Consider the following 27771-nt stretch of genomic DNA (forward strand, 5'->3'; position numbering starts at 1 on the left):
TTCTGCCGTGAGAAATTTATCCAAGAGAGCAACACCTTTAATAATAGCAGCAGGATGTCGTCACTGGGAGAAGCTCGGAGGCTGAGTGTGTTAAAGCATGCCATTCCCTTTCCCCACGCTCACTTCAAACATGAAATGGTGGGTTACTATGATTATGTATGGATGGGTAAATAATTTCCATTCATGCTGAAGAACAAATAAGTACTCAAGGTGAAAAGCTGATATAACAGACAGATAAATGTCAGTCCAGATACCAGTGATCAAGGAGCCAAAACCTCTTACTATTTATTTGTTTGTTTTTTGCTCTCTGCTTTTTTCCCTAGTCTTCTAGGTCTACACATCACAAGGTGATTAAATATAAATTTTCTCTGAATTGTATAATTGTATGATTGTTTGGACTCATAAGCACAGGTTTCTTTCACACAGAATTTCTTACTAACATCCCTTTGTGCATTTACGTTGTTTTTTTTTGTACTAATTTCGTAATCATTCAAACATTTTCAATCCCATTGTGAAGGAACACCTGTGAACCAGGAGCCGAACCCTTAAGAGAAGAGAAAAGGTTTTTCACACTGTTATCAGTACAAACACTTGCTTCATAAAAGCTAAGCTAATTACCTAAGCTCACATACCACTCCATATATCATAAAGGCATTATGTTTCCTCTGCTGACTATAATAAGCATTTCCCAGCATTCACACAATTACTAACTAATCACATGGATGGACCAATCACATACCAGTCGAGTGTTTTTGAAGAGGTTCTCTGGATGCCCCAGATTCAAATCCAGATTTCCAATGTGTACAATGATTTATTCCCTTTAAGTCCAATCCTGAAACTTTTCCACTTTGGTGTGGTCATTTGGACAGGTGAGGACACAGCAATCACATTTAGGTGTAGACCAAAACAAATGGTCCAGGAACTTCTGAGCAAGATAGTCTCAGTACAGTTCTGACTGAACACTAATACAGTTCAACTGCAATGAAAATGTAATTCAATTGAAATCAACCTAACTGCATAAAGTATCTCACTCAGATCTTGCGATCTCACCGGAAAGCTTGTTTATCTCCTCTTCAGTCACCACACACACCTTTGGGGTAACCATAAACAATCAGCTGTGATTTTCTTTTCACATCACTAACCGGATACGCTCATGTTAGTATCTTCTTTACAATATCAGAAGGTTTTGTCCAATTCTATCCACAGACGCCAATCAGGGGCTTATTTAGTCCCTTCTCATTTCAAGATTGGTCTACTCTCAGGTCATCCACTGCTACAGCTGATCCAAACTGCATCTGTATGATTTGTGTTCAACCTTCCTACATTCTCCCAAATTACCCCATTGCTACACTTTCTCCACTGACTTCCTGTGGCTGCCTTCACTAGATTGAACACTGATCCCTGCCTACAAAGCAGAACCAGACCAGAACCCACTCACCTTAAATCCCTTATCACATCCCGCCCTGCACCACACTCTCTCTCTGATCCTCAAGCACTCCTTGACTGGTCTTACCATCTCTCAGTGTAGAAGGAAGTCTGTCTACTTTACTTGTAGTATTTCCACCCAACAGATTTTGCAGACTAATGGTATACTTATTCTGTGACCTAGTGAGCCAGTATTGATCTATTCATTGATAGATACTTCAAAGTACTTCAGTAAGTTGCTCTGGATAAGAATGTCTGCCAAATAGCACAAATGTAAACACAAGTACATCTAACATGGTGTGTATTTTGGTTTCTTTTAGTTCTGCTAAACTGAACTGTGAGGCACAAAACTCAGCCAAATAACAGAGCTGTAGTGCTACAGAAATGTTCTGGATTTTTTAAACATCTTTTAAATGCTCTTAATCAGAGCATCTAAAACATTTATCTCATTTATACAACTGAACAGTTGAGAGATAAGTGCTTTGCTCGCAGCCTCAGGAGTAGCAGCTTGGAGATTTGGGATTGGGATTTGAACTCACAACCTTGTGGTCTTTGCACAAAATGTTGTAAAGTACTTTATTTAGTTATAAGTTATATTATCTGAGTTCAGGTGATTTTTTTATTTCTGTGCACACTTGGCAAAGGTTTGTTTACCTTTTTTTTCTTTTTTCTTTTTTGATCAATAAATCATAAGAATCATTTTAAGAGTGTTTTTTTTTATTCCTCTAATTACATAGAGTGTGATACTAATCGCAATTGCTATACAGTTTCGCTCTGTTCTGACTCTAAAAACCTGACTAATAGGTGAGAAACCTATCCTTGTAAAACATCAATACCCCAGGGGGTACCAAGCAGGCTCAAACTCATCATAGCAAATAGCTTTGGGTCTGAAAAACATTTGCAAGTGTCAACAGGACTGCAATTATATACACAGTTTAATGAAACAAACACACCACAAGAATGAATAAAAAACAACGCTGAAAACACCATCTTTTCCATCTGACTAAAGGGTCACATAAACATGATTAATGTAGAGATGGTTCTTAAAAAACATCATAAGGGGGAAAGGGAATATTAAAATATTAAACCGATAAATCTCCTTTTCCTTTGTGCTCTTACACCGGCACAAGCTCCTATTTAACAGGTGCAGAGCAAAGGTACGATGCCTGTATGACCCATTCATCATTACAATAAAATATTATGAGCTCCATTCCATCCTGTGCTCAAGGCTTAACTCAGCCAGGGCATCTGCTCTAGTCTAGAACTCTGTGAGATAGCAGCAATGGGGAAAAAGGGATTACAGAGAATACAGACATAAAAACTGATGGGCAGCTGGAGTCGTTCTGATGCTGGTGAATTGAGTAACTGTGAGAGTGTGTACAAAAGAGCAATTACTAAACGTTATTAAAATGTGCTGATGTTTAGGTTTTCAGCTGAGCGAGATAGGAGATAATGAGCTAATAAGGTGTTCGCTTAGAATTCGGTTTCTGTTTGTCTGATTGATTGTGCAGACTCATGTTCAATAGGAAAGTCAAGTAATTAATAAACAGCCTACCTGTCATATTCCAGCCAACACAACACACACCACTCCGACAGGAGCAATAATCAGTGCTTTAATGAACTTCCTCTAACTGTCCGAACAGCTGAGTCACTGGGTGTCTTCTAACATATATTTACATTTACTTAAATTAGTGCTTTCTTATTATTTGTTTTAATCACCCCGTTTTGATCTTGCCAATTTCCATTAGCTAACTCTCCAATTTCAGAATAGAGAGGGAAACAATATCTGCTCTCTTCTGCATGCATGAGCTCACAGGGACCTGTGATCGGTTAATTGTGAATGTTGATCTGATTGACAGCGAAAAAAATACACAGAGAGAGTGGCTAGTTGTACTCTCTTGGCCCCTGGCCACAAATAGCTTTAGTATTGTTGCTCTTCTGCTGTGCCTTTCGGAAACTATATTGTTATTCTTTGATAGATGATTACACAAAAGATGCAAACACAAGAATACACTGCCAGGACCTGGAGAGTGTCAGTGATCTGACTTATGGGAGTGTGATGATGAAATTACTAGCACTCTGTATAACTGTCAGAGTTTCAGAAAGCTTGTTGTAGTAAATCAAAGTGATGAGATAGTTCAAAATGAATCCGTGAGCCTTCACCAGTTCTGATTAGCGAGAAAATTATAAAGCAACTTGTAGAACCGAGGCGTCACAACTCCAGGATGGCGGACTCCAGTGTGATCCTGAGCTTGGCTTGTTGTCTGTGTGGAGTTTTGCATGGTAGGCTGTGTACGTCTGGGGTCTACGATTTCCTCGTAGCTCCCCAAAAACATGCAGGTAAGTGAATCAGCTGTGCTAAATGTCTTCAAGCTGAAAATAAGTATGTGAGCCTTTGGGAGCCTTGCAATAGACTGGCATCCTATTGAAGGTGTTCCCAAAGTTGCATCTGGATACATTGGGACCCTGACTATGATAAAGTCCTGTCACCTTGACTTTCAACAATTTAGCCTTCAAAATGACCTGTGTGGCATTTTCTGTCATCGCAAAAATAAATAAATAAATAAATAAATAAAGGGGGTCACGGTGGCTTAGTGGTTAGCACATTTGCCTCACACCTCCAGGGTTGGGGGTTTGATTCCCGCCTCCACCTTGTGTGTGTGGAGTTTGCATGTTCTCCCCGTGCCTCGGGGGTTTCCTCCGGGTACTCCGGTTTCCTCCCCCGATCCAAAGACATGCATGGTAGGTTGATTGGCATCTCTGGAAAATTGTCCGTAGTGTGTGATTGCGTGAGTGAATGAGAGTGTGTGTGTGCCCTGCGATGGGTTGGCACTCCGTCCAGGGTGTATCCTGCCTTGATGCCCGATGACGCCTGAGATAGGCACAGGCTCCCCGTGACCCGAGGTAGTTCGGATAAGCGGTAGAAAATGAGATGAGTGAGTGATAAATAAATAAATAAAACTCAACAATGCAATTTACATTTCCACTACTTGAGAAATGGTTGTCATCGTCTTTCTGCTTACACCACAATCTCAGTCTGCTTGTGAAATGCTTATAAATGCACCATTAACTTTAGTTAGAATATACTGTCATAGACAAATGGCATCCTCAGCACAAGTGATTCTTTTGTTTCTGAATCACTCCAAATTCCAGATTCACTGTTCCTTCTTCATTCACTCACCTGTTGTCACATTACTGCAGCGGTGTTTCAAATCAGTTGTCAAGCATTTAAGAGGTCGTGAGTTAATGTACAAAGTCTTGATCAATTGCAGCGTCAATCTAGCTGTGATTTCAGCTGTTTAATGCACACTTAACAATGTCCAATTAATCACTGTTAAATTCCTAAATAAAAGTAAATGAGCAGTCATCTCTATGGGCTCTTGAATAAAGAGAGAACATGTGAAAACGATTTCATTTTGCTCTAGCTTATAATGCTCTGGCTCTGTCACAGAGACCCCCAAAAGTGCAACCCCTGTAGCTAAAATCAGAGGGAACAGGGAGCCTGTGGGGGTTTCTCATGGTCCCCAGCACAGTATCCGACTCGGCTTATTGACTGTGCGTGTTTGAGTCACGCTGTGGGAGAGCCGACATGCCACAGCGTGATGTCTCAAAGAGCTCCTCTTGAATCCATTCTGTCCAAATCTGGGACAGTTCAGAGGCATCCTGTCAGAAAAAGCGATCACAAAGTGATGCTCTAATACACCACCCACTGTGATAGACTGCACATCATAAAACTACATGCTGGCAAAAAGGCTGGCGAAAATCTAGAAATAAACCTAATCAAGACCACTATTAGAGAAAATAGCCTTTGTGTGTGTGTGTGTGTGTGTGTGTGTGTGTGTGTGTGTGTGTGTGTGTGTGTGTTTGCACTTAATAGCTTCTGACATAGCCAAATGTGTGTTTAGAGAGTGACACAGTGGAATACCGGAGACTTTTCCCGGTTCTCTGGTGACTTCCAGATCTTGTCATTCTAAATTAGCTCCACAAAATTTAATTTCAGATGTAATGACTCCTGCCAAAGTGGGGTTTTGGTGCAAATAATAAGACATTTCATCATCCCACAGTTTGTCTCAGTGAGCCGCCGAGCTACATTTCAGCAGATGGGAGAGATGCTCAAATTAGGTTTGCTTTTCTTTGTTATCCAATTAATACATGGGATGAATTTGACTTGCTATTAAAAAGTAAGGGTTCTTCGTCAGCATGATTATGTAAAAAGTACCAATAGATCATCTCCAGCAGCGTTCGGACTGAGATTCTTTTTTGGTCATTTGTTCATACAGCAGGAATTTGGCTCTGAAATGATGTGCTGATGTTTACAATATGGGAATACTCTAGCTTGTGTTTTGGAATCTTTCTGGTGCAAATGAAGTGCTACTGTCAAGTCAAGTCAGGTCAAGAAGGTGTATTGTCATTTCAACCACATATAGCTGATGCAGAACATGAAATATAAACAACATTCCTCTTGACCATGGGGCTACATAAAACACAAAGCTACATTAAACAAAACAGAGTTAAGGATTAAGTAAAGTGTATAATGTTTCAAGCGCATGTGTGCAAACCTGTACAAAAAGTGCAAAACAGCAGACAGTGCAAGACAGGAGACAGTAACAGACAGGAGATAGTAAAAGACAGGAGACAGTGTAAGACAGGAGACAGTAACAGACAGGAGACAGTGTAAGACAGGAGACAGTGTAAGACAGGAGACAGTGTAAGACAGGAGACAGTAACAGACAGGAGACAGTGAAAAACAGGAGACAGTGCAAAACAAGAGACAGTGAAAAACAGGAGACAGTGCAAGACAGGAGACAGTAACAGACTGGAGACAGTAAAAGACAGGAGACAGTAGCATACAGGAGACTGCAAGACAGGAGACAGTGCAAGACAGGAGACAGTGTAAGACAGGAGACTGTAACAGACAGGAGACAGTAACAGACAGGAGACAGTGAAAAACAGGAGACAGTGCAAAACAAGAGACAGTGAAAAACAGGAGACAGTGAAAGACAGGAGACAGTAACAGACTTGAGACAGTAACAGACTGGAGACAGTAAAAGACAGGAGACAGTAGCATACAGGAGACTGTGCAAGACAGGAGACAGTGCAAGACAGGAGACAGTGCAAGACAGGAGACAGTGACAGACAGGAGACCGTGACAGACAGGAGACAGTAACAGACAGGATACAGTACAGTGACAGACAGGAGACAGTAACAGACAGGATACAGTGACAGACAGGAGACAGTACAGTGACAGACAGGAGACAGTAACAGACAGGATACAGTGACAGACAGGAGACAGTGCAAGACAGGAGACAGTAACAGACAAGAGACAGTGCAAGACAGGAGACAGTAAAAGACAGAAGACAGTGAAAGACAAAAGACAGCAAAAGACAGAAGACAGTGAAATACAGGAGACAATGAATGACAGGAGACAGTGAAAGACAGGAGACAGTGAAAGACAGCAGACAGACAGTACAAAACATTACAGTAATGTACACAGTACACACTGACCAGTATATATTTCAGTAAAGTGCAAGTAAGGATGCCTTAGAATTCCACTCATTCAACCAACACATAAAGCTTGGGCTTGTCTGGATTTGTGTCTGCAGAACACCCACTACCTCAACCAGATTTTTTGCACAGCAAAAAATATTCTGTACTAAAATTGAACACCACTGCACACATCATTCCTTCTATATTTATATCATCATATCCATATTCGGATCAGCCATACTCTGTATTCATCTTTCTATATTTTCTGTATATTTTCCCCTTTCCTAGTGTACAGTTGTATTCTACTAGTCTTACTGAAATTCTATTCCTAGCTTCTATTTTTATGACACGGACTGTGAAAAAAAAGCATTTCACTGCATGTCGTACTGTGTATAACTGTGAATTTGACCAAGAAAATTTAAAAAATTAAACATTTTATAAGATGTATTAATGGTAGTTATTCCACTTCATTACAAGGAACCTTCCTCTTAAAGGGAATGTGTCTTCAAAACGAATTTTGTTTACCTAAAATTTCCTGGTTTGTGGTGTTCAGCTTTTCTTTGTTGTGTCAAGATTCAAGATTCAAGATTTTTTATTTGTCACATACACAATTATATAGAGCATATATAACCAGCAGTGAAATGTGAGTCAGGTCCGCACCATGGACAGTGCAATTATTAAAAAAATACAACACAGATGAAAATATAGCTATGAAAGAGTGAAAATAAAAGTAAACAATAAAAATATAAGAATAAAATATAAAAGAAGATGTATACTGTAGAATTAAATATAGAATGAAAAATAGTGTGCATGAAAGTAAACTCACTCACTCTCACTCATCTTCTACCACTTATCCGAACTACCTCGGGTCACGGGGAGCCTGTGCCTATCTCAGGCGTCATCGGGCATCAAGGCAGGATACACCCTGGACGGAGTGCCAACCCATCGCAGGGCACAAACACACTCTCATTCACTCACGCAATCACACACTATGGACAATTTTCCAGAGATGCCAATCAACCTACCATGCATGTCTTTGGACCGAGGGAGGAAACCGGAGTACCCGGTGGAAACCCCCGAGGCACGGGGAGAACATGCAAACTCCACACACACAAGGCGGAGGCGATGAAAGTAAACTATAGTCTTAAATATTGAGATACACAGGGATGTACAAGAGGCAATGTGCATATGTGCATTATACTGTAGTCTTAAATATTAAGATACACAGGGATGTACAAGAGGCAAGAGGTGTCAAACTCCACACTGATGATTAATGGCTCATATGAAAGTAGACACTTAGGGAATTAGGAATTTATAGTCTTTTATAAGTATTTCTTCTTTTACCTAGCCTACTAGGGGCAATATATTGATAGAAAGGTGGAAAAAAAAGGATCATATCAGACCTACTGTATTTTCGCTCTTCGAGATGCCCCGAGTGCTTATTCATAAGCATCTAAAATTTGAAGTTTATATCCTGTGTAAAGTTAACCCAGCCAACAGTGTCCTGATTCATTTATATCAGACTTGTGGCCAGAAAATTATTGATTTGTTTATACGGATTGAAAATGCCTGCCAGCAGAATGGAACACAAGTGTACAGGTAAAAAGAGCTAAACCATTTCAAAACTTATTCTAGACCTCAAGACTAAAGTGCATTAAAAGGTGTAATCATATAGGAATCAAGGCATTCACCTTGATTCATCTTTAAAAAAAAAAAAACAAGCCTGTGAAATACTGAATATTCTACGGAGGTCCGTAACCATCACGGCATCGTCCACGAGCCGATTGAAGCAGTTTCGACTATAAAACACGTCTGCATGTGTGCACTGAAATTTTCTCGACTGAAGTAAGAACCTAGTGGCATTTTCAACTGCATGTTGCATGTCTTTGTAATGTTGTTAGAATCTGCAGAGAAGTGACTAATATCTCTATGCATTGCCGTTACTACCTAATTACCACTGTGTTGCAGATGTTCTATTTGCAATTTGGCATGCTCTTTTCAAACCATGAGTAATTCATTCTGCTAATGTAGTACCACACGACCATAAAAGCACCATTAGTTACTTGTCTATAGCGCAGTTTGAATCAGCTAGTCTCTAGAGAGTCAGATATTTGATATGACCATAATGTCCTGCTTTTTCCTGATACAGCTGAAGGATGTCGAATAATAATGTAAATATTTTAGACGAGAGAGCTGTAAGGCTAAATATGTTCCGAGTATAAGAAAAAAAAAAATAAGCACCAAAAAAGGTTTATTATAGCCATAAATAAAACAGAACAACAAGCTGAACAAGTGATAAAAACATTCACTATACAGGTTATACAATTTACATCAGTACATATTAATTCACTGATGTTTTCCACAACCAAACAAGAAAAGTCAACTGGGAGTTAGCTAATTATATCCACATTACTCATTAATACTCTCCAAATTAAAGGGCACACGGCACTGCGGTCCCTGTGCAGCTCAGGCATGTTGTAAAGCTGTGTTAAATATTTCAATGCTCAATACACACCCACCCATTTGTCTTGACCTTTAAACTTTCCCACACTTTGTAGCTGGAAAGAGTTCGTAGTTGACTTCTGTGAGAAACTGCATACAATATCAGAATAATCTGCTTGTGAGCAATGAAGCATATAAGCTAAATGCGAAAGATTTCATGAGGGAAAACTGTATAAGAATTACTGACATACAGTTAGTATGGTGACCCATACTCAGAATTTGTTCTCTACATTTAACCCATCCAAAGTGCACACACACACCGTGAACACAAACACCGTGAACACACACCCGGAGCAGTGGGCAGCCATTTACTGTATGCTGTGGCGCCCAGGGAGCAGTTGGGGGGGGTTCGGTGCCTTGCTCAAGAGCACCTCAGTCATGGTATTGTCAGCCCAAGACTCGAACCCACAATCTTAGGGTTAGGAGTCAGACTCTCTAACCACTAGGCCACGACTTCCCAAGGAGACCCTTTTATAATACTTTTATAAAAGATATCGTGCTGAAAATAAAGGAAATAAACAAGCATGGTGAGGCTTCTTTGTTCTCAGGTTTAGATAATCGTTCAGCTGTAATGCTGGAAGATCAAGGCATTACATTTTCTCACTCACATAGACATACACTAACCTGAGACCACATTAAACTTATGGATTTTAATTTGATTTTAAAACATATGGCTAATTAAAATAGGATGATTTTGAAATTCAGAAGATTTTACATAAAGAGAGGATATGTTCAATATCGTGACTACTGAACTACGGTGTTGATTTTTTATGATACTATTCAAATTTAAGACAGTTTGTACTAGTACAGTGGGGCACAGTGGCTTAGTGGTTAGCATGTTCGCCTCACACCTCCAGGGTCGGGGTTCGATTCCCGCCTCCACCTTGTGTGTGTGGAGTTTGCATGTTCTCCCCGTGCCTCGGGGGTTTCCTCCGGGTACTCCGGTTTCCTCCCCCGGTCCAAAGGCATGCATGGTAGGTTGATTGGCATCTCTGGAAAATTGTCCGTAGTGTGTGATTGTGTGAGTGAATGAGTGTGTGTGTGTGTGTACCCTGCGATGGGTTGGCACTCCGTCCAGGGTGTATCCTGCCTTGATGCCCAATGATGCCTGAGATAGGCACAGGCTCCCCGTGACCCGAGGTAGTTCGGATAAGTGGTAGAAGATGAATGAATGAATGAATGAATGAATGTACTAGTACATCATATTAACTCATTTGCATTGAGTTTTATTTCTTTCATTAAAGCACATGTTCTAACAAAACCCTTATGGATTTGCCAGGTTTTTCCTAAACCTTTAGTGTCAGTTTGAGTAAATGCTGTCATTAAAACAGAAGGGAGATGTAACTTATACAAAGAAATGACGAAATTCACGTAAAAATTTCCATGGTTCTATTTTTCACTTCTGAAAGTTAATACTGATAAATGAATGAAAAATTTGCTAGGAAAGAAGGCGACACAGAAGTATTTATTTAACGAGAGGTCTCAGAGTAAACGTGAGGTCCTGAAACTAACAGACATACACTAACCGTGTATGCTATCAGGAAAGCAGCTATTACCAGGTTCCTGTTAAGTAGTTAACGGATGAGTGTCATAGAGACAGCAGTACTGTGTGTACTCGTAAGAGACGATGTAAGTTACAGTTACACTAGAGCACGACATCACCTCTAACGGCACACATCCAACGCAAGGCCAACACTCTGCTGAAGGTTGGAAACAGGTGACACGCTATCTGCCTCATCACACAGAAGCCATCTGGACATCGTGTGAATCTGCGTCCTGAGCTGCCAAACTCAAGCAGAAAAACAAAGATCTGAAAAGTTGCCAATTCCTTCTAATCCATCAGACGTACTTCTTCTCAAGAGAGTTTGGATTCAACTTTTTACACGAACTCCCTCTTATTTTTCCATCCTAACTGGCAATATTATGTGGTTCAGGTTTGCCGTTTAACAGCTTTCCTCCAAAAGATCACAGCATTTCCAAATATACTCTGTTGGGGAAGTGTTGCTGTGTGGGTTGGGTCATCTGCGTGATTCCTCCATGGAGGAGGCAGGCTGTGCGGGGGAATCCTTGTTGTGTGGCTCTGATGTATGCTAAAAGAGAGCTGCTGTCTTATTTAGCCATGCTGACTGTAGCTGGCAGCACTCCCAGAGTTCTCTCCCCCCCCCGCCACTGCCTGAGCGTGAGCTCCTCACCCAGCACACCCTCGTTGTCACGACTCTCATGCATCCAGAAAAACAAGGGACGTCAAGCACACACGGCTTTCCACTGCGTTTATGGCTCCATCTCCTGCCTCAGGTGGACATGCTGTACAATATTGTACATCTTGCATTTTTTTAAAACATAAATATTGTCTTACATGCCTAGTATTATTGGGGAGGATGATAGAAAATATATTTGTCAATTCTTAATCTAACTCGATGAATTTCAATTCATTTGCAATTTCTATTCAATTACAAATATGTTGTAAATGTTCTGTGAAATAATATTAATGCGAATAAATGCTGAAAAAATACATTCTTTACACTAAACTTTCATTTTAGAGACAGAAAACAATCAGTTTGAAGAAAATGCAAGTACCAAAATTGTGTAGGTGGTTAACAGAAGCACAACAGTAACAATCCAGAGCTGCAGCGTTAGCATGTCGAACTCAGTCTCTCTGTAATCCCGAGCTAATGAAGAGGGAGTCTATCAAAAGTGAAAAAGTGCTGATACAAATCACAGACTTTTGAAAACAAAAAACAATGAGTGCACTGAAGGCGTCATGAAGCAGGTGCGCAAGTGTCAAAACAAAACTGTGTTAGCAGTAGCACAGTCCAGATAGAACAAACAGAACAATCGGAAAAAAAGAAATGAAAGTTTGTTGATTTCTGCTGTACATGCCAGACCGAAGTGTAATTTTAGCCAACACTGGACAACTAGCACACGCTAACATGAAAGGATTTTGGACAGGATTTAGCATTTAAAGAGCAAACAGAGCATAAATGCGCCAACAACCAGAGTACAAAAAAAACATGAAAAGTCACCAATCATCGATTTCAAGTCAGTACTAATAGTAATGTGCAACTCAGCTCTACATGCCTTTGCTTTATTTTAGTTAAGTAGTTATCAGAGGAACTAGCATATAATGTCAGACTGTAACTCTTATTAGCAGGCTGGCTTTAGATTATATGTTCGAGGCTCGAAAATTTGGTTTTTGTTCTAAAAAACAAACAGTTTGTTGGTATTTTTGTAAAAAGACAAGGTACAGTATCTTTAAGTAAAGTACAAATATGTTTAAGTTTTTAAAAAAAAAAAAAGGACAGCAGAGAAGTTACCCATTACTATAGACCACAGATGAGAAGATGATGACACTATTAAAAACAACTACTACTCCTATGACTATTCATACTAATACTACAACTACTACTACTAGTATTTGGGGTCAGTGGTGGCTCAAGCGGGTAAGACTCTGGGTTTTGGATCGGGGTTCAAGCCCCAGCACTGCAAAGCTGCCACTGTTGGGCCCTTGAGTAAGACTCTTAACCCTCTATGCTCCATGGGTGCTGTACCATGGCTGACTGACCCTGAGCTCTGACGCCAACCTCCAAAGTCGGGATATGCAAAGAAATAATTTCACTGTACTATAATGTATATGGGACAAAATAAAAGCTTCTTCTTCTTGTAGTAGTAGTAGACAGTCAAAGATGTCTTCTTCTACTGCATAGAGAAGTATAGTTTATTCACACTGTGGCACTCATGCTACTTCTAAACTAGCATCTTGGCACACTTTGTTCAGACTCGCCTCAGATAGAGGATCAGTGCCACACATTGCTTGCATCCACCTGCCTCTACGTCACTGAAGGAGAGAGGTGAGTCATACATTTTTGTTCCCAGTCATCAGCAGCAGATGTTTCTGGCTTATTTCCAAAGCTCCGGAACCACCGTGTCACTTAGAGTCAGCTTCCTTCTCTCAGGAGATTGCATTCCCTAACGACACCTTTTCAAAGATGTGTTCATAAACCTGTGCACAGCTAATCCGAATGACATCAAAAGACATCTTTCATGCTGAGTCATAACAATATCAACTCTTGTGGATTTTATTAAACCATGCTGATAACTATTTGAGAAGTACAAGAAGGAGATCTTACAGATCTCGCTTTGTACTCACTGCACAGAGCGATGACATGGCTGCTGTCTTCATGGACGAATTTCTTGGTGACTGCCTCCTCCATAACCTGCTTCACCTGCAAATAACATGAAAAGACACATCATCATTATGCCAAACGTTGAAGGTGATGTCCAGCTAGTTAAAGTGTCCACCTCACATTTGTGCCAAAAGAGATTAACAGCTGCTAATTTGCACTGATAGTGTCACAGCATGTGATTAAAATTAGACAGTATTTAATTGATAAGTTCCCCTGGGAATGTAGAGAGCTGTAACAAACCCTAGATGGATGTTTCTGGTCTTTTTCCACTGTCGGTAGACTGCCAGGCATGCTAATTAATCACAGTGTATTACTGGAAGTTTAAATCTTTTAGAAGAGAACCAGAAGCAAGAGTAATTACAGCACTGTTATAGGTTGGGGTGTGGGTGTCTGCCTGGACTGTGCAAGTGAGCGTGAATGGAGTGGGAGCTGTGACTGGGGGCGACAAGCAAAAAGTCTTAGTCTTGAGTCTAGCTGTAACCAGTTCTGCAGTTACATCAGATTAAAAAAAAACAGCTTAATTTGGGAATATCTTTTTGTGGAACTGAATCCAGGCAATGGTAGAAAACTGAAGAAATTGCATGATCGTTACTGTACAGCTGTGTTTGTTCGGTTGTTTTAATATAACGGTCAAATTTAGAGTGTATGCAAATTTTATAATTGTTAAACTTCTTCATATAGTTTTATTTTAATGTTTAAAATCACCTGATTGTTGTCTTTTGTCACATCCTCAAGTTACACGGCAGGGCTTCAGGTTTACCTCTGTAGAATGCCACAGGGTAAATTGACTGATTTAAACGACTGGGTGATATGGCCTGGGGCAGAAAATACACCACCGGTTTAGATCACCCCAGGATCATTTGGCTACCGTTGCATGGAAGGCAAGCTTTTCGAGACACCCCTTTTCAACTCAGATGCTTGGATAGTCTTGAAAGGAGGAGCCTTAAGAGACACAATCACAAGGGGGACACACCAGGCTCTTGGGGAATTGTAGTGACTTTAGGCACTTCAATCCTTTTAGAACTGTTGTGATAATCTTATGAGCCCCCTGAGAGATTTTTATTTTGCTGTGATGTACATAGGGACTTTTTGTGAATGTTTTTGGGAATTGTACCAGATCTGCTTGACAAGATGTATATCATTCCCAGATCAGCTACCATCCTCAAGGGCTCTTGAACATGCAGAAGTGTTTCCTGGATCGCTAGGTCATATTTCTTGGTACATACTGATGGTCCACACCAACAGGTATATGTAATCTGGCTGGAGATGCCAAATTTCTGCATTTCTTTAGTAAAGCAGATCTGCTCAGAGAGGAATCTGCCATGGTAGTCCAACAGTCAGTGAAAACTGTCTCAATGCTTAAAGGCTAAACAGCTAAAAAGGCTATCAAGGGAAGACCAACTCTAGGCAGAAGGTATTATAGGGCTCTATTGCCAGCTCTGACTGTGGTAACAAGCTGTTAAGCATTATAGCTCCATAAGGTACATGATCTTAAATGTGAAGGCAAAAAGAAGAAAAAGAAATATGGCTGGAAAACTGTAGTAGTTTCTGCAAATACTGGATCATATGTCATTTAGGTTTAAATACTGTATGTGTGCACATGGGCACAAGACTGTATCCAGATACCAGCTTCTAACACTCCAGCTGGATAACACAGATGAAATAGACCCACATTTATTAAGAGTAATACTGGTCAATTCCATAAAGTCCTGTTACTCCACTGCCTGTGGGGAAACTTTTATCACGGTAAGTTGTGCTGTGTGTTTGCTTCGCTGTACAGTGCAGTCATCATATCAACACTACATGCTAGTAATTTATATATTCAAATATTTTATATGTATTAAGCACTCGCATGGCTAACACAACCAGTTATCTTCTGCATTACTGACTGCATGGTTCAGCGGGTTTGGATCAGGTCACAGAATGCAATAATATAAATTTAATGCAGGCTTAAAGATTGTCTTTTGAGGAGCCTCCTCTAGAACTGGGCTGAACAATATGGCATTAAATCTCATTCTGCCAGCTTGCCTGATAGCAGGAACAATAGTTTTAATGAAGTCATTTTTCATGGATTATTTCAGCTGGAGGATAAAGGGGGCCTGTCAGTTGATGCGTAGATGTTTTACGGACATATCGTAGCATCTTAGATGTTTCACAGTCTGCTGGGTGATATAGCCACGTTACAGAGTAAAGCCTGGATCCCTGACTGAGTTTAAAAGCCTATAATACGACTTACGACAAGCATAAAATGTCTGTTAAAAAAAAAAAGGGATTTGGGGGATTAAGAGTATAAAGAGAAAAGCAGAAACAAAAATGAGGAGTACACAATATACAGAAAATGGCAGTTTAAATACTCTTCTGTTTCATATCTGGAAGTGATTTAGTCCCCATTTTTATGTATGTTTTTAATGCTAAAAAAATACATGTTACATTAGTCGGGTTTTGTGTAGTAAATAGTAAAGCACTGAGCATTAAAGTTAATAGTCTGAGTATTACCATTCAGTTTCACACAGAACATTATAATATAGTACTATAAATGAAATACATTATACACTATGCATAAAATCCAGATGTTGACAAATTTATTTTTCAATAGCTGGAATTTTTTTATAAACCTTCTGCTTTCAAAAAGCCAGACAGTGCGTACATTCTTAATTCATAATTTTATACCAGTTTCAAATTAGGAATGGGTGAGTACAAAAAAAATATACAGTGGGTATATATGCTAGTTCAGAGCTCCAGGGTCTCAGGTTCAGTCCTGAGCTTGGGTGAGTGTGTATGGAGTTTCACATTCATGGTTTCATCCATTTCTGTATAACACTGAGGTCGATCGGTTACACTAAAATGCCCCTTGTGTGTGTTTGTGTGTGAGTAAATACACAATTATTCAGGATAAAAGATATTGACCAGAGAGATCCCTTCAGCATTTTTAAGACAAAACAGCAAATTAGAATGTATGTAAACTGAAGTTTCATCATGCAGGGAAAAAAACAAGTTAAATAAAATAAGACGCATGCGCAAAGGAAGGAAAACTGAACTGAAATTGAATGATGTTCATCACTAGAAAGCAGCATGCGAGGAAGTGTAATGAATACGGAGTAATGGCAACTGTTCTGATGTGGAGAAAGCCTCCTCGCACAATCCCTGCAAGCTGCAGCTGTATAAATGGTGAATTGATGCAGTTAAACTTCTGAGGTCGTTGCTGATGCTTTCAGTTCCTAGGCAACAAGGAGGCCGCTAAGAGCAGCTGATAGTGACAGAGGTCTGAGGTGTAACACAAAGACGGCTGCGAACAGAGGACTGACTCCACGCATTCAGAGATGCTCCTAATTCACCAGATTGAAAGCATGCGTTCATTGTTGATTATATCGGTCTTGCGGTTTACTCAGGGAACAGGCACAAAGAGCGTCTAAATTATTAGATTACATTCAGGGATACTGACTCAATTTTGGCTTTGACAAAGAAATCAATATTCATTTGTGAAAGCGTAAAGACCAGCATAAAAATGTGTGTGTACAAACAATGAGAATCATTTTAAAATGTTCAATTATCCTCATGAGTATTATAAAGACTAGTTCTCTGATACGACTACAGCTTGACTCACTCTAAGACCTGAAAGATGTCCAAGACGGATGTACGAGATCTCTTTAAAACTTCATTAACAAGATGATATAAAAAATTCATTTCCTTATTAACTTTAACCACTACACCACTCTCAAGGGTGCAGACTGAATAGAGAACATACAGTAAGCCTGTGTCTCCTCGAAAAAGAACAAAAGGTGTAGTCTCTTAGGTTCGTCTGGAAGTTTCATTAAATGAAAATGATTTCCGGTTTTCTTATAGATTTATTATTAAGATTTTGAGTTTGCCTTATTAAGATTTTGAGTTTGAGTTTTGTTCTATTGGAACAGTGCAGTTTTATAGCCCAATGGAGACAGATTTTATTTTAGGTACTGCCAGCCAGACACAGGCTCACTGTACCATAGATTCAATTACTCATTTATCTACCGACTGTTGCACAATATTCATCCATGTGAGCGTGATTATACAATATTCTTAGAAAAAAACACGATATGCTTGAAAAATAAAAAACATGCTGAGCTTTGAAGTTATTTTGCATTTTTTTCAGACTCTGATTTCTATTTCTTTATATTTATCAATATCTTCTACACTATATGACCAGTTGGGTTAAGATCAAGACTCTGTGCAGTACTTCAACACCAAACCTCGGCAAATCATGTCTTTCTGGACCTTGCTGTGTGCACAGGAGCGTAGACATACTGGATTAGGTTTGGGCCTCTCAGCTCCACTGAAGGGAAACTGTAGATGACCAGAAATGGTTTTCTTAAAACGAGTGCAAAGGCTGGGAACACAGTTGGTCTCCACAAAAGTGGGGCAGGTCTCCACATACAGTGTATAACAGTAGACCATATTTCACATTTTTACAAAGTTATATTACGCTCATGATCCCCATCACACTTTCTTTTAGTTGTGGTGGACCCGGAGTCTATCCCAGGAGCCCTGGATGGAATACACCATCATTGGGTTGCCAGTCCATTGCAGAGAACCATGCACTCACATCAACACACTCATCATTCACACAAATTTCTTTTCCAGTCCACTTACAGTACTGACTTGTTTTCAAGACGTAGGAGGAAACCAGAGATGCCAAATGAAACCCACACAGATTTGGTAAGAACATTGTACGGAAGCTCCACGCAAACAGCAATTCCAGCTCATGATCACACCAGGGATCCATCTTGCCACCTCACATGCACCTGCTCCAATTAGAGAGCTTTCGCTATTTAAATGTAGTTTTTTGAATGACATTGAGGAACTACTCTAGTAACTACTAATGAAAGGCCTTCAATCTACTAACTTATAAAGGAATGCATATGACGATAAAAACTGCCTTTTCTAAATATACAACACGCCATGATCTGTTGAATGAGGTGAGATGATCACCACCACAACTAGAAAAGCATGGAAAGACAAACAGAAAGGGACGAAACAGACAGCATTCAGAGTTACAGATCATTCGATCGTGATCGTGGCAGGCAGCTGTAATGAATAATTTGCTGTAGGTGATACGAATTAAATCCACAACTCAAGTGTGAAGTGCACCCGGACACTCCATTGCTGTTTCTGTACATGTATTTACAAATCCAGTAATGACTCACAAGATAGTGGAAATGAAGCTGCATGGCAGATGGTGCTGCATTTAAGAAAATTATTCATTTCAAGCTAGGAACCTCCATCGGGTTATTTAGTTAATTTTGCTGGGACACACTTTGTGCATTGTGTATATAGTGTGTGTATATCAGGTTCTACATTACAGTGGTCCAGGATGCAGATCATAATCTGTGTCAAATATTCAACAGGTTCAGCATGCAGACTTCACCAGGATTAAACATTAACTGTAACAATAACAGTTCAAGACCACGATGCAAGAAATGAAATCTTTATTCTTAGAGAAATAATAATAATAATAAAAAATAATAATCTCAAAAAAAGTGCATAGGTTCTTAAGTAGTTCTGGTTTGTTTTTTTGTCTTTGTTTTTTTGTTTTTTGTTTTTTTTTATTATTATACTACTATTTTTTATTCTAAGAGCGACTGATGAATGATGCGCCTTTACACTGGAGGGGTGTGAACTGATAACTGGAATAAACCACATCACTCAGCAGATTACAGTCAAATTACAATCAGATTGATGCACTATCATCACATTAATCCCAAACTTCTCTTCTCTGTCTGTTGTGCAGTAAACACTGTAAAGACTGAGGGCTGATAGTGAGCGCTGATGGATCTTCCATGTTTCTCACTATCGCAGCAGCTCATTCACAGAAATCACACTCACCTCTCGTTTCACGTTCCATAGCAATTTCTCTTTAAATTCTTCCTCCGTGGCTGAACCCATCGCCCCGCACTTCTTGCGCACAGCCGGCGCACCGCATAAACTGATTTTACACAGCGCAGATCACAGGCTTCGCCTTCCTTCCTTTCTTCCTTCCGCACCTCCTGTTCTTTTTCCCCTTCTTTTTATCCCTCCTTCCTTTTCACAAGAGCGTGTGTTGTGGCTGTTGAGCTCTGACGCATCCAGGAGTCGCGTTAACGCACCGCGGAGCCATCTTCCGTACCGACTCTGTGACGTCACCCGAGGAACACACACACACACACACACACACACACACACACCTCGGTCATGGCTGACCAATAGCATTAATAAGATCACGACCTCGGCTGCTCCGACGTTTATTTTTGTACCCTTGTCACAAAAGCAGCGGCCCTTTTACATGTAGTGTTTATTAACATTGTCTGATCACCGAATCCGCGCTGTGTGTTAATGTATAAACGCTACACACCACTGCGGCTCAGTTAGTTTCCTCCTATGACGTCATACAGCTGAGATCTTAGCTCTGGTACACTGTAAAATACTGTAACGTCTTTACAACAGCTTCAGTGCTCAACAGATTGTGTGCATGCTGTCAGTCACAGTCTATCTATCTATCTATCTATCTATCTATCTATCTATCTATCGATCGATCGATCTATCTATCTACCTATCTATCTGTCGGTCTATCTATCTATCTATCTATCTATCTGTCTGTCTGTCTGTCTGTCTATCTATCTATCTATCTATCTATCTATCTATCTATCGATCGATCGATCTATCTATCTATCTGTCGGTCTATCTATCTATCTATCTGTCTGTCTGTCTGTCTGTCTGTCTATCTATCTATCTGTCTGTCTGTCTGTCTATCTATCTATCTATCTATCTATCTATCTATCTATAGATTTATTTTGAAGTTTTTGTGTTATTTTCTTTTGTCTTTGTTTTGTTTTGCCATCAAATTGATGTCTGATCTTCACCAAATTTGTGTTAGGGAGGTCAAAACTTACATTGTGGTTCAGTTAGTTTCTTTCGATCAAGCTTAGATCAGCTGAGATCTTATATATATATATATATATATATATATATATATATATATATATATGTATATATATATATATATATACATATATAGACAAGTCCTATTCTCTTGGTGCATGAAAATGTGTGCAGAACTAAATGTTCTTTTTCACTTCAGTTGATTTTTGTGTCTGTGTATTTGTTATATAACCCATTACATATCATGAATACACTCACCAGCCATGTAACCCTGGTTATTCATGCAAAAACATTGCATTGTCTTTTTTCTGTCTTCAGCCTTTGTCTCAACAGTAAATTTTGAGAGTTTAAATTCAAGCACTGTCAAATCTTTCCAGCGAGGACCTTCATCTTCAACTGTCACATGTTATAAGTAGTACATTTACAACCCTTATCCAGAGTGACTCACGTTTAAGGTTAAGAGCCATGTTCAAGGGCCCAGTGGTAACAGCTTGGCAGTGATGAGATCTGAACACATGACCTTCCCAAACAGACTAACATCAAAACCACTGAGCTACAACAGGACATGAGACTAATTTAAAAGCCAATATCAACTCATTAAACAGGTGAAAGCCTTTCAGTCGGCTCGAGCGTGTCTGGTCATTCATATCTGGCGTCTCTCATCAACGTTATATATAACATATGTTGCTTAATGTATGTAAACTCTGTAGACCTTAAAATCTACTCTTGAGGCTCTCTCTATATCTATATATAAATCTTATCTATCTAAATTCTTATCATATATAGCTCATCTTATTTGTTTGTGTATATATATATGTGTATGTATGTACAGTATATATGTGTGTGTGTGTATGTATGTACAGTATGTATGTATGTACAGTATATATATACATATATATATATATATATATGTATATATGTGTGTGTGTGTATGTATGTACAATATATATATACACATATACAGTATACATATACACACACACACACACACACACACAAATATAAGACATTCCACAAACACACAAATTTTTTTTTTCATCCTATGCTAACAAGTACAAAAACCACACAAAATCCATTTAAATAAAATCTTTTATAAAGAGTATGAAAGGCTTATAAAATAAACCTACAGATTTAACAAAATACAGCTTTTAGCAAGAATCACAAATATATAATTCGTGAACTTCAAAAGCACATTTTCACCAAGTCCTCCATTACATGATTACATTCCGAATCAGAAAATTATTTTGGCCTTATGCTCATTTATTTTGGCCTTATGCTCATTTACTACAAAGGAAGGCATGAGTGGCATTAAGGCATCCTAAAATATCAACGAAGAAAAAAGACTCGATGTGCAGCAAAATTCTGTTCATCGTTGCTGTGTTCTCGATTAATTTTGCCAGTATTACAATTCTGAGATTAATAAATAAAGATTTAAAAACAAGCCTTGCCAGTTGTGTTCACATTATTGGATTAGGTTTTTAAAACCAATGGTGGTTACTAGAGAAGTGGTATATCAGTCATTGCAATTCTAGTGTTTATACAGAGCATTTTTTTAAAAAAAAAAAAAGAAAGAAAGAAAAAACCCCACGAGAAGCCCATCATTCTACAAAGGTGCTGGTCCTTTTCTGCGATGTAGACCACCAGAAGGAATCTAACAGTTATTTGATCAGATTGTCAGGATTCATCACTGAGATATGGCTGAGTTAAAACAGTGGTTAAATATTATCAAGAAGAGAGTTGCCTGTAGTGTCATATTTCTCACAGAATTTCCAGTGGGCGAAAGCTCACACTTTCATGCTGTTCAGTACACTTAAGTATACGTCACTAGAAATCTGGCAAGTGTGCATTTCCCCTAAAATAATTACAAGTACCAGTCAATATGATCTGTTCGTCAGTATCTGAATGAACTGCACTAACACGCCACCCTGGTCTGATCGTTCATTGCTCACAGAGTAAATATAGTGTTATCATTCTTGTTCACACTCAACAAAGTGTCCCCGACCGTGTGTACGTGAGATCTCAGTAGACCGTGCGAGCTTTTGACTCTTAGTTCTCAGCTAATGTCCCAGTGGTCTGTCATCGTAGGTGCTGTATCTCTTAATGTGTATGCGCCGCACTCGCTCTCTCAGCTCCACGCTCTCGTCCTCCTCGCTGTGTGAGCAGCAGTGAGCTCGCCGGCGCGTGGCCTCCAGCAGAGAGTTGTCAGGGACCGGGAGTGTCTCATAAAGTAGAGCGTTTAGTGTCTCTTCGTAGATACGAGCCTCTGGAAACTCCACCTGAGACAAAGCAGGGGATCACAGGAGGATCACATCAGTGCTCTGGATTCATTTTCAGACGCGTGCACACAGCAATCCGAGACATTTTGAATTCACAAATCCCTTAAACTTGAAAATGTCAGAAAAACAACTTGAAAGACAAACTGTGCACCAGGTACTGTATGAATCTCTTTAGTGCATGGAGAAGTCCATATCCAATACTGTGCCTTCCACCATGTCGTGCGCTGCGTCCTATACCAAAAATTCTGACCTTAAATTCAAGTAGTTACTAATCTAGAAAATCCGTAAGGTTTATATATAGAGATGGGAACACGGACTGTAATAGGAAAGCGGGTTAACGTGGGTACATACGATCTAAAATAATACCTAAAAATGCGAATTAACAATTTCAGGTTTGTGGAGGTTGATGGACAGGGACAAGTTCTCTCTTAATTTAAATGCTAATGTTGAAGGTCAGGATTTAAATACGGATTAACAAGTTGACGTGTCAACTACGCAATCTTCTCTTAAATTTATACATCTCTAAATCTAGATGATGATAGACGACCGTGTGACATGCAAAGTTCTCACATCACGCAGTGGTGCAGAATCGTCACGCTACCTTGGTCTGCTTTTTCTCAGTAGCGTAGACAATGGACGTGCAGCAGATTTCTGCTAATTTGCGGCCCTGCCCGTAGAAGGACCAGCAACAGATCTCGTCGCCGATGACGTCCTTGATGAACAGCACGCGTCCGTTGTAGCTCAGCGACAACTTCTCGAACAGTTCGATGTTCTTGAGCAAGTTGTCGTCCGAGTTGCTTTCAGAAAACAGCAGGTCAGTAAACAGATAAAACAGCAACGTAGCGAATAAAGCAAGTGGACAAGAAACCCTAATGAATGATGTTTACCTGGTGTAGGAATATTTGTTGTTGCCTCGATTGTAGAGTAGCTTGACTGCAGGCTAGAACAGATAGTGAACGGTAGCAGAATGTTTTCTGGGGTTCGAATCAAGCATTTATAGTGTAGGTGTAATTATTTTGTCATTAGACATATGGGTAGAGCCTCACCCTCGTACAGCCCTGGATCAATCTCTCCTCTTCCTTCTGGGATGTGATGATGGGGATAACGCACACGGCTTTCTGCGTGTTATCCTGTAAAGAAGAAAGACGATTAAATGTTAGGCTAGATTGATTTATCATGTTCACCTGCTCCTCTAATGCCAACTTGTGTAATAGGTCATGTCTGATGGATGTCAGTATGTCTAACGATGTCTAACAAATCTCAGCGGAAAGTTTTTTACACTTTATGTTCAATGTATAGTCGGTGATTTTTCCGACGCGAGCCAAATTTTGCTGTTGTGAAACTGAAGCTGAGAATAAATCCAATAATCTTTCTTTTTTACACTGCCTATGTGCACATGGCGTGGGAGTCATTTACCTCATCTTTAACTACACATGATAAACAAATACAGTGAACCTTTGTCAGCTCTAGGAATTTAAAGCTATAAATAAAGAAGGATCTTTGTTTACATTGTACTTTAACAGCTTTAACTAGTACTTGCTTTCAGACTTTCAGAAATGTTCAAGTCTGATCTAAAATTATTCAGAATTTTAGTGGTTGTAGGAAACGTCTTCGTAATTTAAATGATTAGTAAGCACTTCTCAGAGAGCAGGATATCACCGTTTACCTTGGAGATAAATAAAATAAAATAAAAACTGCTTTTTTTTCTATTTCTCTCACTCACTCTCACTCATTTTCTACCGCTTATCAGAACTACCTCGGGTCACGGGGAGCCTGTGCCTATCTCAGGCGTCATCGGGCATCAAGGCAGGATACACCCTGGACGGAGTGCCAACCCATCACAGGGCACACACACTCTCATTCACTCACGCAATCACACATGTTCGCCTCACACCTCCAGGGTCGGGGTTTGATTCCCGCCTCCGCCTTGTGTGTGTGGAGTTTGCATGTTCTCCCCGTGCCTCAACATGCAAACTCCACACACACAAGGCGGAAGTGGGAATCGAACCCCGACCCTGGAGGGTAAACGTGTCTACTTTCACAGATTCCATTAAACACCACTGTGGCGTGTGGAACAAATTCCATTTTTTGGCCTGATTTCCGTCTCAAGTCACAGTGTATATGCTGGGTGTGTGCTGAGTGTGTGTTGAGTGCACGTTTCACAAATGTCTAATGCTACACTTCCCATCAACGCTGTTTAGTTAATTAGGGACATGTATGTGGGAGCACTGGGGTTAGGATGAAACCCAAACCAGAACGATCACTCAACACAATGGAGCAGTCTGAGGTGGTGCAGTGGTAGAAGCTCAAAAATAAATCACTCATTAAAAATAGGAAAATGTGAAGGCACTTGGTGAAGATATGGAGGTGTTCTGGAAAGTTTAGAGTAGTCCTGCTACACATGAAGCTTGAGTGAAGTGTAAATTGTATTTTAAAACTGTCCTTTATTAGATGCAGTAGTTTCTTCCTTATGCTTCTGTGAAATCTGAGACTTTTATCTGTATTCTGTACGTTCTGGTTTAGCATATGGGACACAGTGCATCCACTGGCGGACAGATACATGAACATCTATGCAGTGAAATGTAACATTGGTAAATACATACAGCTCCGAGACTAATTTGGTTCAAACACCTTTTCCTTACCTGTAGCGCACACTGACACAAGTCCACCAGCCCCTGGATCTGATAATACTTCGCCTCAGTGAGAAGCTCCATGACACCCTGTTTGCTCTTTGGCAAAGTTGCACTTCCATCCCGCAAGTAGCTGAGAATCGACCCGAAGTGTTTCCCACATCGGTCTATCAAAATCCAACCTGAGAGAAACAGAACACTGACGCATCACTATACTGTAGGAATTCTATCGAAGCATAAAAACATAATAGTCAAGGAATCCTTCTACAACATTCACCTTCCTTGTCGGTGAAGACCTCCATCTTGCCGCTGAACATGGACTTGAGCAATGTGTCCTGTCGTGTAAGCACTTGCACAGTGGAATAGTAGAGCGTTCCTCCCACGTTGAGGCGGACATATTTGCTTCCCGCCGTGCCACGCTGGCTGCAACTCTTAATCTTGGGACATCGGGTTGAAGAGATGGTGAGGACGGGATCGGCCTGAGGCTGAAGCGGGTGCAGGCAGCTCTCTCCTGACATGTCCCTCTGGAGGTAGATGACCACCCTGCACACGGTAGGTTTGATGTTTCCCGCCGTGGTGAACGGCGCTGAGGAAGCTTCCAGTTCGAGCCTCTGCACTTCCTCACATACCTACAAACACAACAGGTGACTTAGCACGGTTTATATACATTATCCACTACTCACAGTTCAGTGACAGCAAACTGAATCTAAATCTATAATACATCACAGTACTGTAGATGGAAACTCCAGTGTTTTAGGGCCAAAGCTAACATGACAAACTAACTATGTTTTTTTTCTCTTATTTTTATTTTCTGCTTTGCTGAAATAATGTGAAATATTTGTAGAAATAAATGTAGAATCAATTGAATTTTGTTCAAAAGGTGACACGGACCTTTGTCGACTAAAAAAAAAAACAGAAAAAATTTTTTTAACTCCATGCAAATATAACATGACTAACAAATATTCTGGCTACGGTCAAGTACAAAAGTTTACACACCCTTGGGATATAATTAATAAGACAAACAAATGTTATTTGCAGGGGGAAAAAAAAGATACTCATTGTTAGAGCTGTCAGATGGTTCTTTTTCAAATTAATGTACGTGAAGATATTAATTCTGAATAAAGATATCGATGTTAAACATTTGCCTTTATAACACCAAGCTTGTTTGTATTTTGGGTCCAGTAATATTCAGCTCCTGATTTTCATCGCAGAATTTTGTTTCATTCATTCATTTATTAATTTATTCAAGCTTTTGAACTTCTTTGTGGGTATAAAGCTGAGTTTGATTGTTTTTTCTCTTTCTCCCCCAATCTAGATATAATGGGGAGCATAAACGTAGTATAATATGTATAAACTATATAATGAATGCTGGGGTTTGTGCAACAGTGACAGAAGTGTTTAGTTCTACACAAGCTAGGCTACTACAGGCTAATGTACTACTACATACAAACTAGCTAGTTTATTAGCCACAAGTGATTATATCTGAATTTAGCTGAATATACAGTAAATTTAACATAAAGGTTAACAACTATCTCTCTAACACACAGTTCTGCTATATAGTTAGCATTACAGCTAACTAAATAGCAGAACTGTGTGTGTGTGTCTGCTATGTAGTTAGCTGAAATGCTAACTACATAGCAGAACAGTGTGTTTGTGTGTGTGTTAGAGATAGTTGTTAACCTTTATGTTTAAACATAAACATATAAACACACACAGTTCTGCTATGTAGTTAACATTTCAGCTAACTACGTAGCAGAACTGTGTGTGTTTATGTTTAAATTTAACATAAAGGTTAACAACTATCTTTCTCTAATGCTAACACACACACACACACACACACACACACACACACACACACACACACAGTTCTGCTATGTAGTTAGCATTTCAGCTAACTTGTGTAGTTTATGTAGTAAACTACACAAGTACATGTTTTCAACTTTTGTCAAAAGTGATAAAGTTCACTTTAAAAAAAACAGCTTTTAGGAGCAAACATTAATAAAACTTTTTAAGTATCAAGAAAGCATCCACAGGTGTGTAAAAGAAGTCAATGCTAACACAACAAACTTTAGTGAAGTAACCATTAGCATAGACATGAACACCGACTGACCTCAAATCAGCTCTTTTCTCTTCATAGGTATATTAGAGGAAACACGTATATATACGTTATATAACATAACAAACACAATGACTTAAATGTTAACAGACGATACGAATTTATTTTTTACAACGACACTGTAGTCTTTAACCCAAACGCCTTCGCCGTGTTTTTCCTCTTCTTCTAGGTCATGTTTACACAATCCACAGAAAGTTGAATGCTTTCCTGCTGCCCCCTGTTGTTCAGTGCTGCAAATACAATGATGGTGCAAAAAAAAA

At 39.6% G+C, this 27771-nt stretch overlaps 2 protein-coding genes across 6 annotated transcripts in view; both read right to left on the reverse strand.

Moving 5' to 3' along the window:
• The window catches only part of sgsm2 (small G protein signaling modulator 2), a 51995-nt gene extending 32241 nt beyond the window's left edge, over nucleotides 1-19754 (reverse strand). For all 5 annotated transcript variants that reach the window (XM_060888566.1, XM_060888563.1, XM_060888565.1 and 2 more), the window contains exons 1-2: nucleotides 19458-19754; nucleotides 13562-13637 (exon numbers count right to left, since the gene is read on the reverse strand). In XM_060888566.1, the coding sequence (XP_060744549.1) occupies nucleotides 13562-13637; nucleotides 19458-19517 (136 nt within the window). In that variant the 5' untranslated portion in view covers nucleotides 19518-19754. The remainder of the gene's footprint in view (nucleotides 1-13561; nucleotides 13638-19457) is intronic.
• A 1806-nt stretch (nucleotides 19755-21560) lies between these two features.
• On the reverse strand, nucleotides 21561-27688 carry tnfaip1 (tumor necrosis factor, alpha-induced protein 1 (endothelial)). Its single transcript, XM_060888513.1, has 7 exons — nucleotides 27506-27688; nucleotides 25673-26024; nucleotides 25408-25577; nucleotides 23812-23895; nucleotides 23653-23705; nucleotides 23367-23562; nucleotides 21561-22765 (listed from the first exon to the last, which is right to left on the reverse strand). The coding sequence occupies exons 2-7, from the start codon at nucleotides 25911-25913 to the stop codon at nucleotides 22547-22549; spliced, it is 963 nt and encodes a 320-aa protein (XP_060744496.1). The 5' UTR covers nucleotides 25914-26024; nucleotides 27506-27688; the 3' UTR covers nucleotides 21561-22546.
• Nucleotides 27689-27771: the final 83 nt, after the last annotated feature.

The sequence above is a fragment of the Tachysurus vachellii genome, chromosome 15 (assembly GCF_030014155.1).
Source record: "Tachysurus vachellii isolate PV-2020 chromosome 15, HZAU_Pvac_v1, whole genome shotgun sequence".
In the NCBI taxonomy this organism is placed as follows: Eukaryota; Metazoa; Chordata; class Actinopteri; order Siluriformes; family Bagridae; genus Tachysurus; species Tachysurus vachellii.

Bases quoted from the DNA above. Each gene is read 5' to 3' on its own strand.
- tnfaip1 (XM_060888513.1), bottom strand. From the start codon at position 25,913: ATGTCAGGAGAGAGCTGCCTGCACCCGCTTCAGCCTCAGGCCGATCCC. The intron at 23,706-23,811 runs GTGAGGCTCTAC...TATCTGTTCTAG, and splicing joins TGATCCAGGGCTGTACGAGG to CCTGCAGTCAAGCTACTCTA. The intron at 22,766-23,366 runs GTAGCGTGACGA...GCTTTGTCTCAG, and splicing joins CTGAGAAAAAGCAGACCAAG to GTGGAGTTTCCAGAGGCTCG.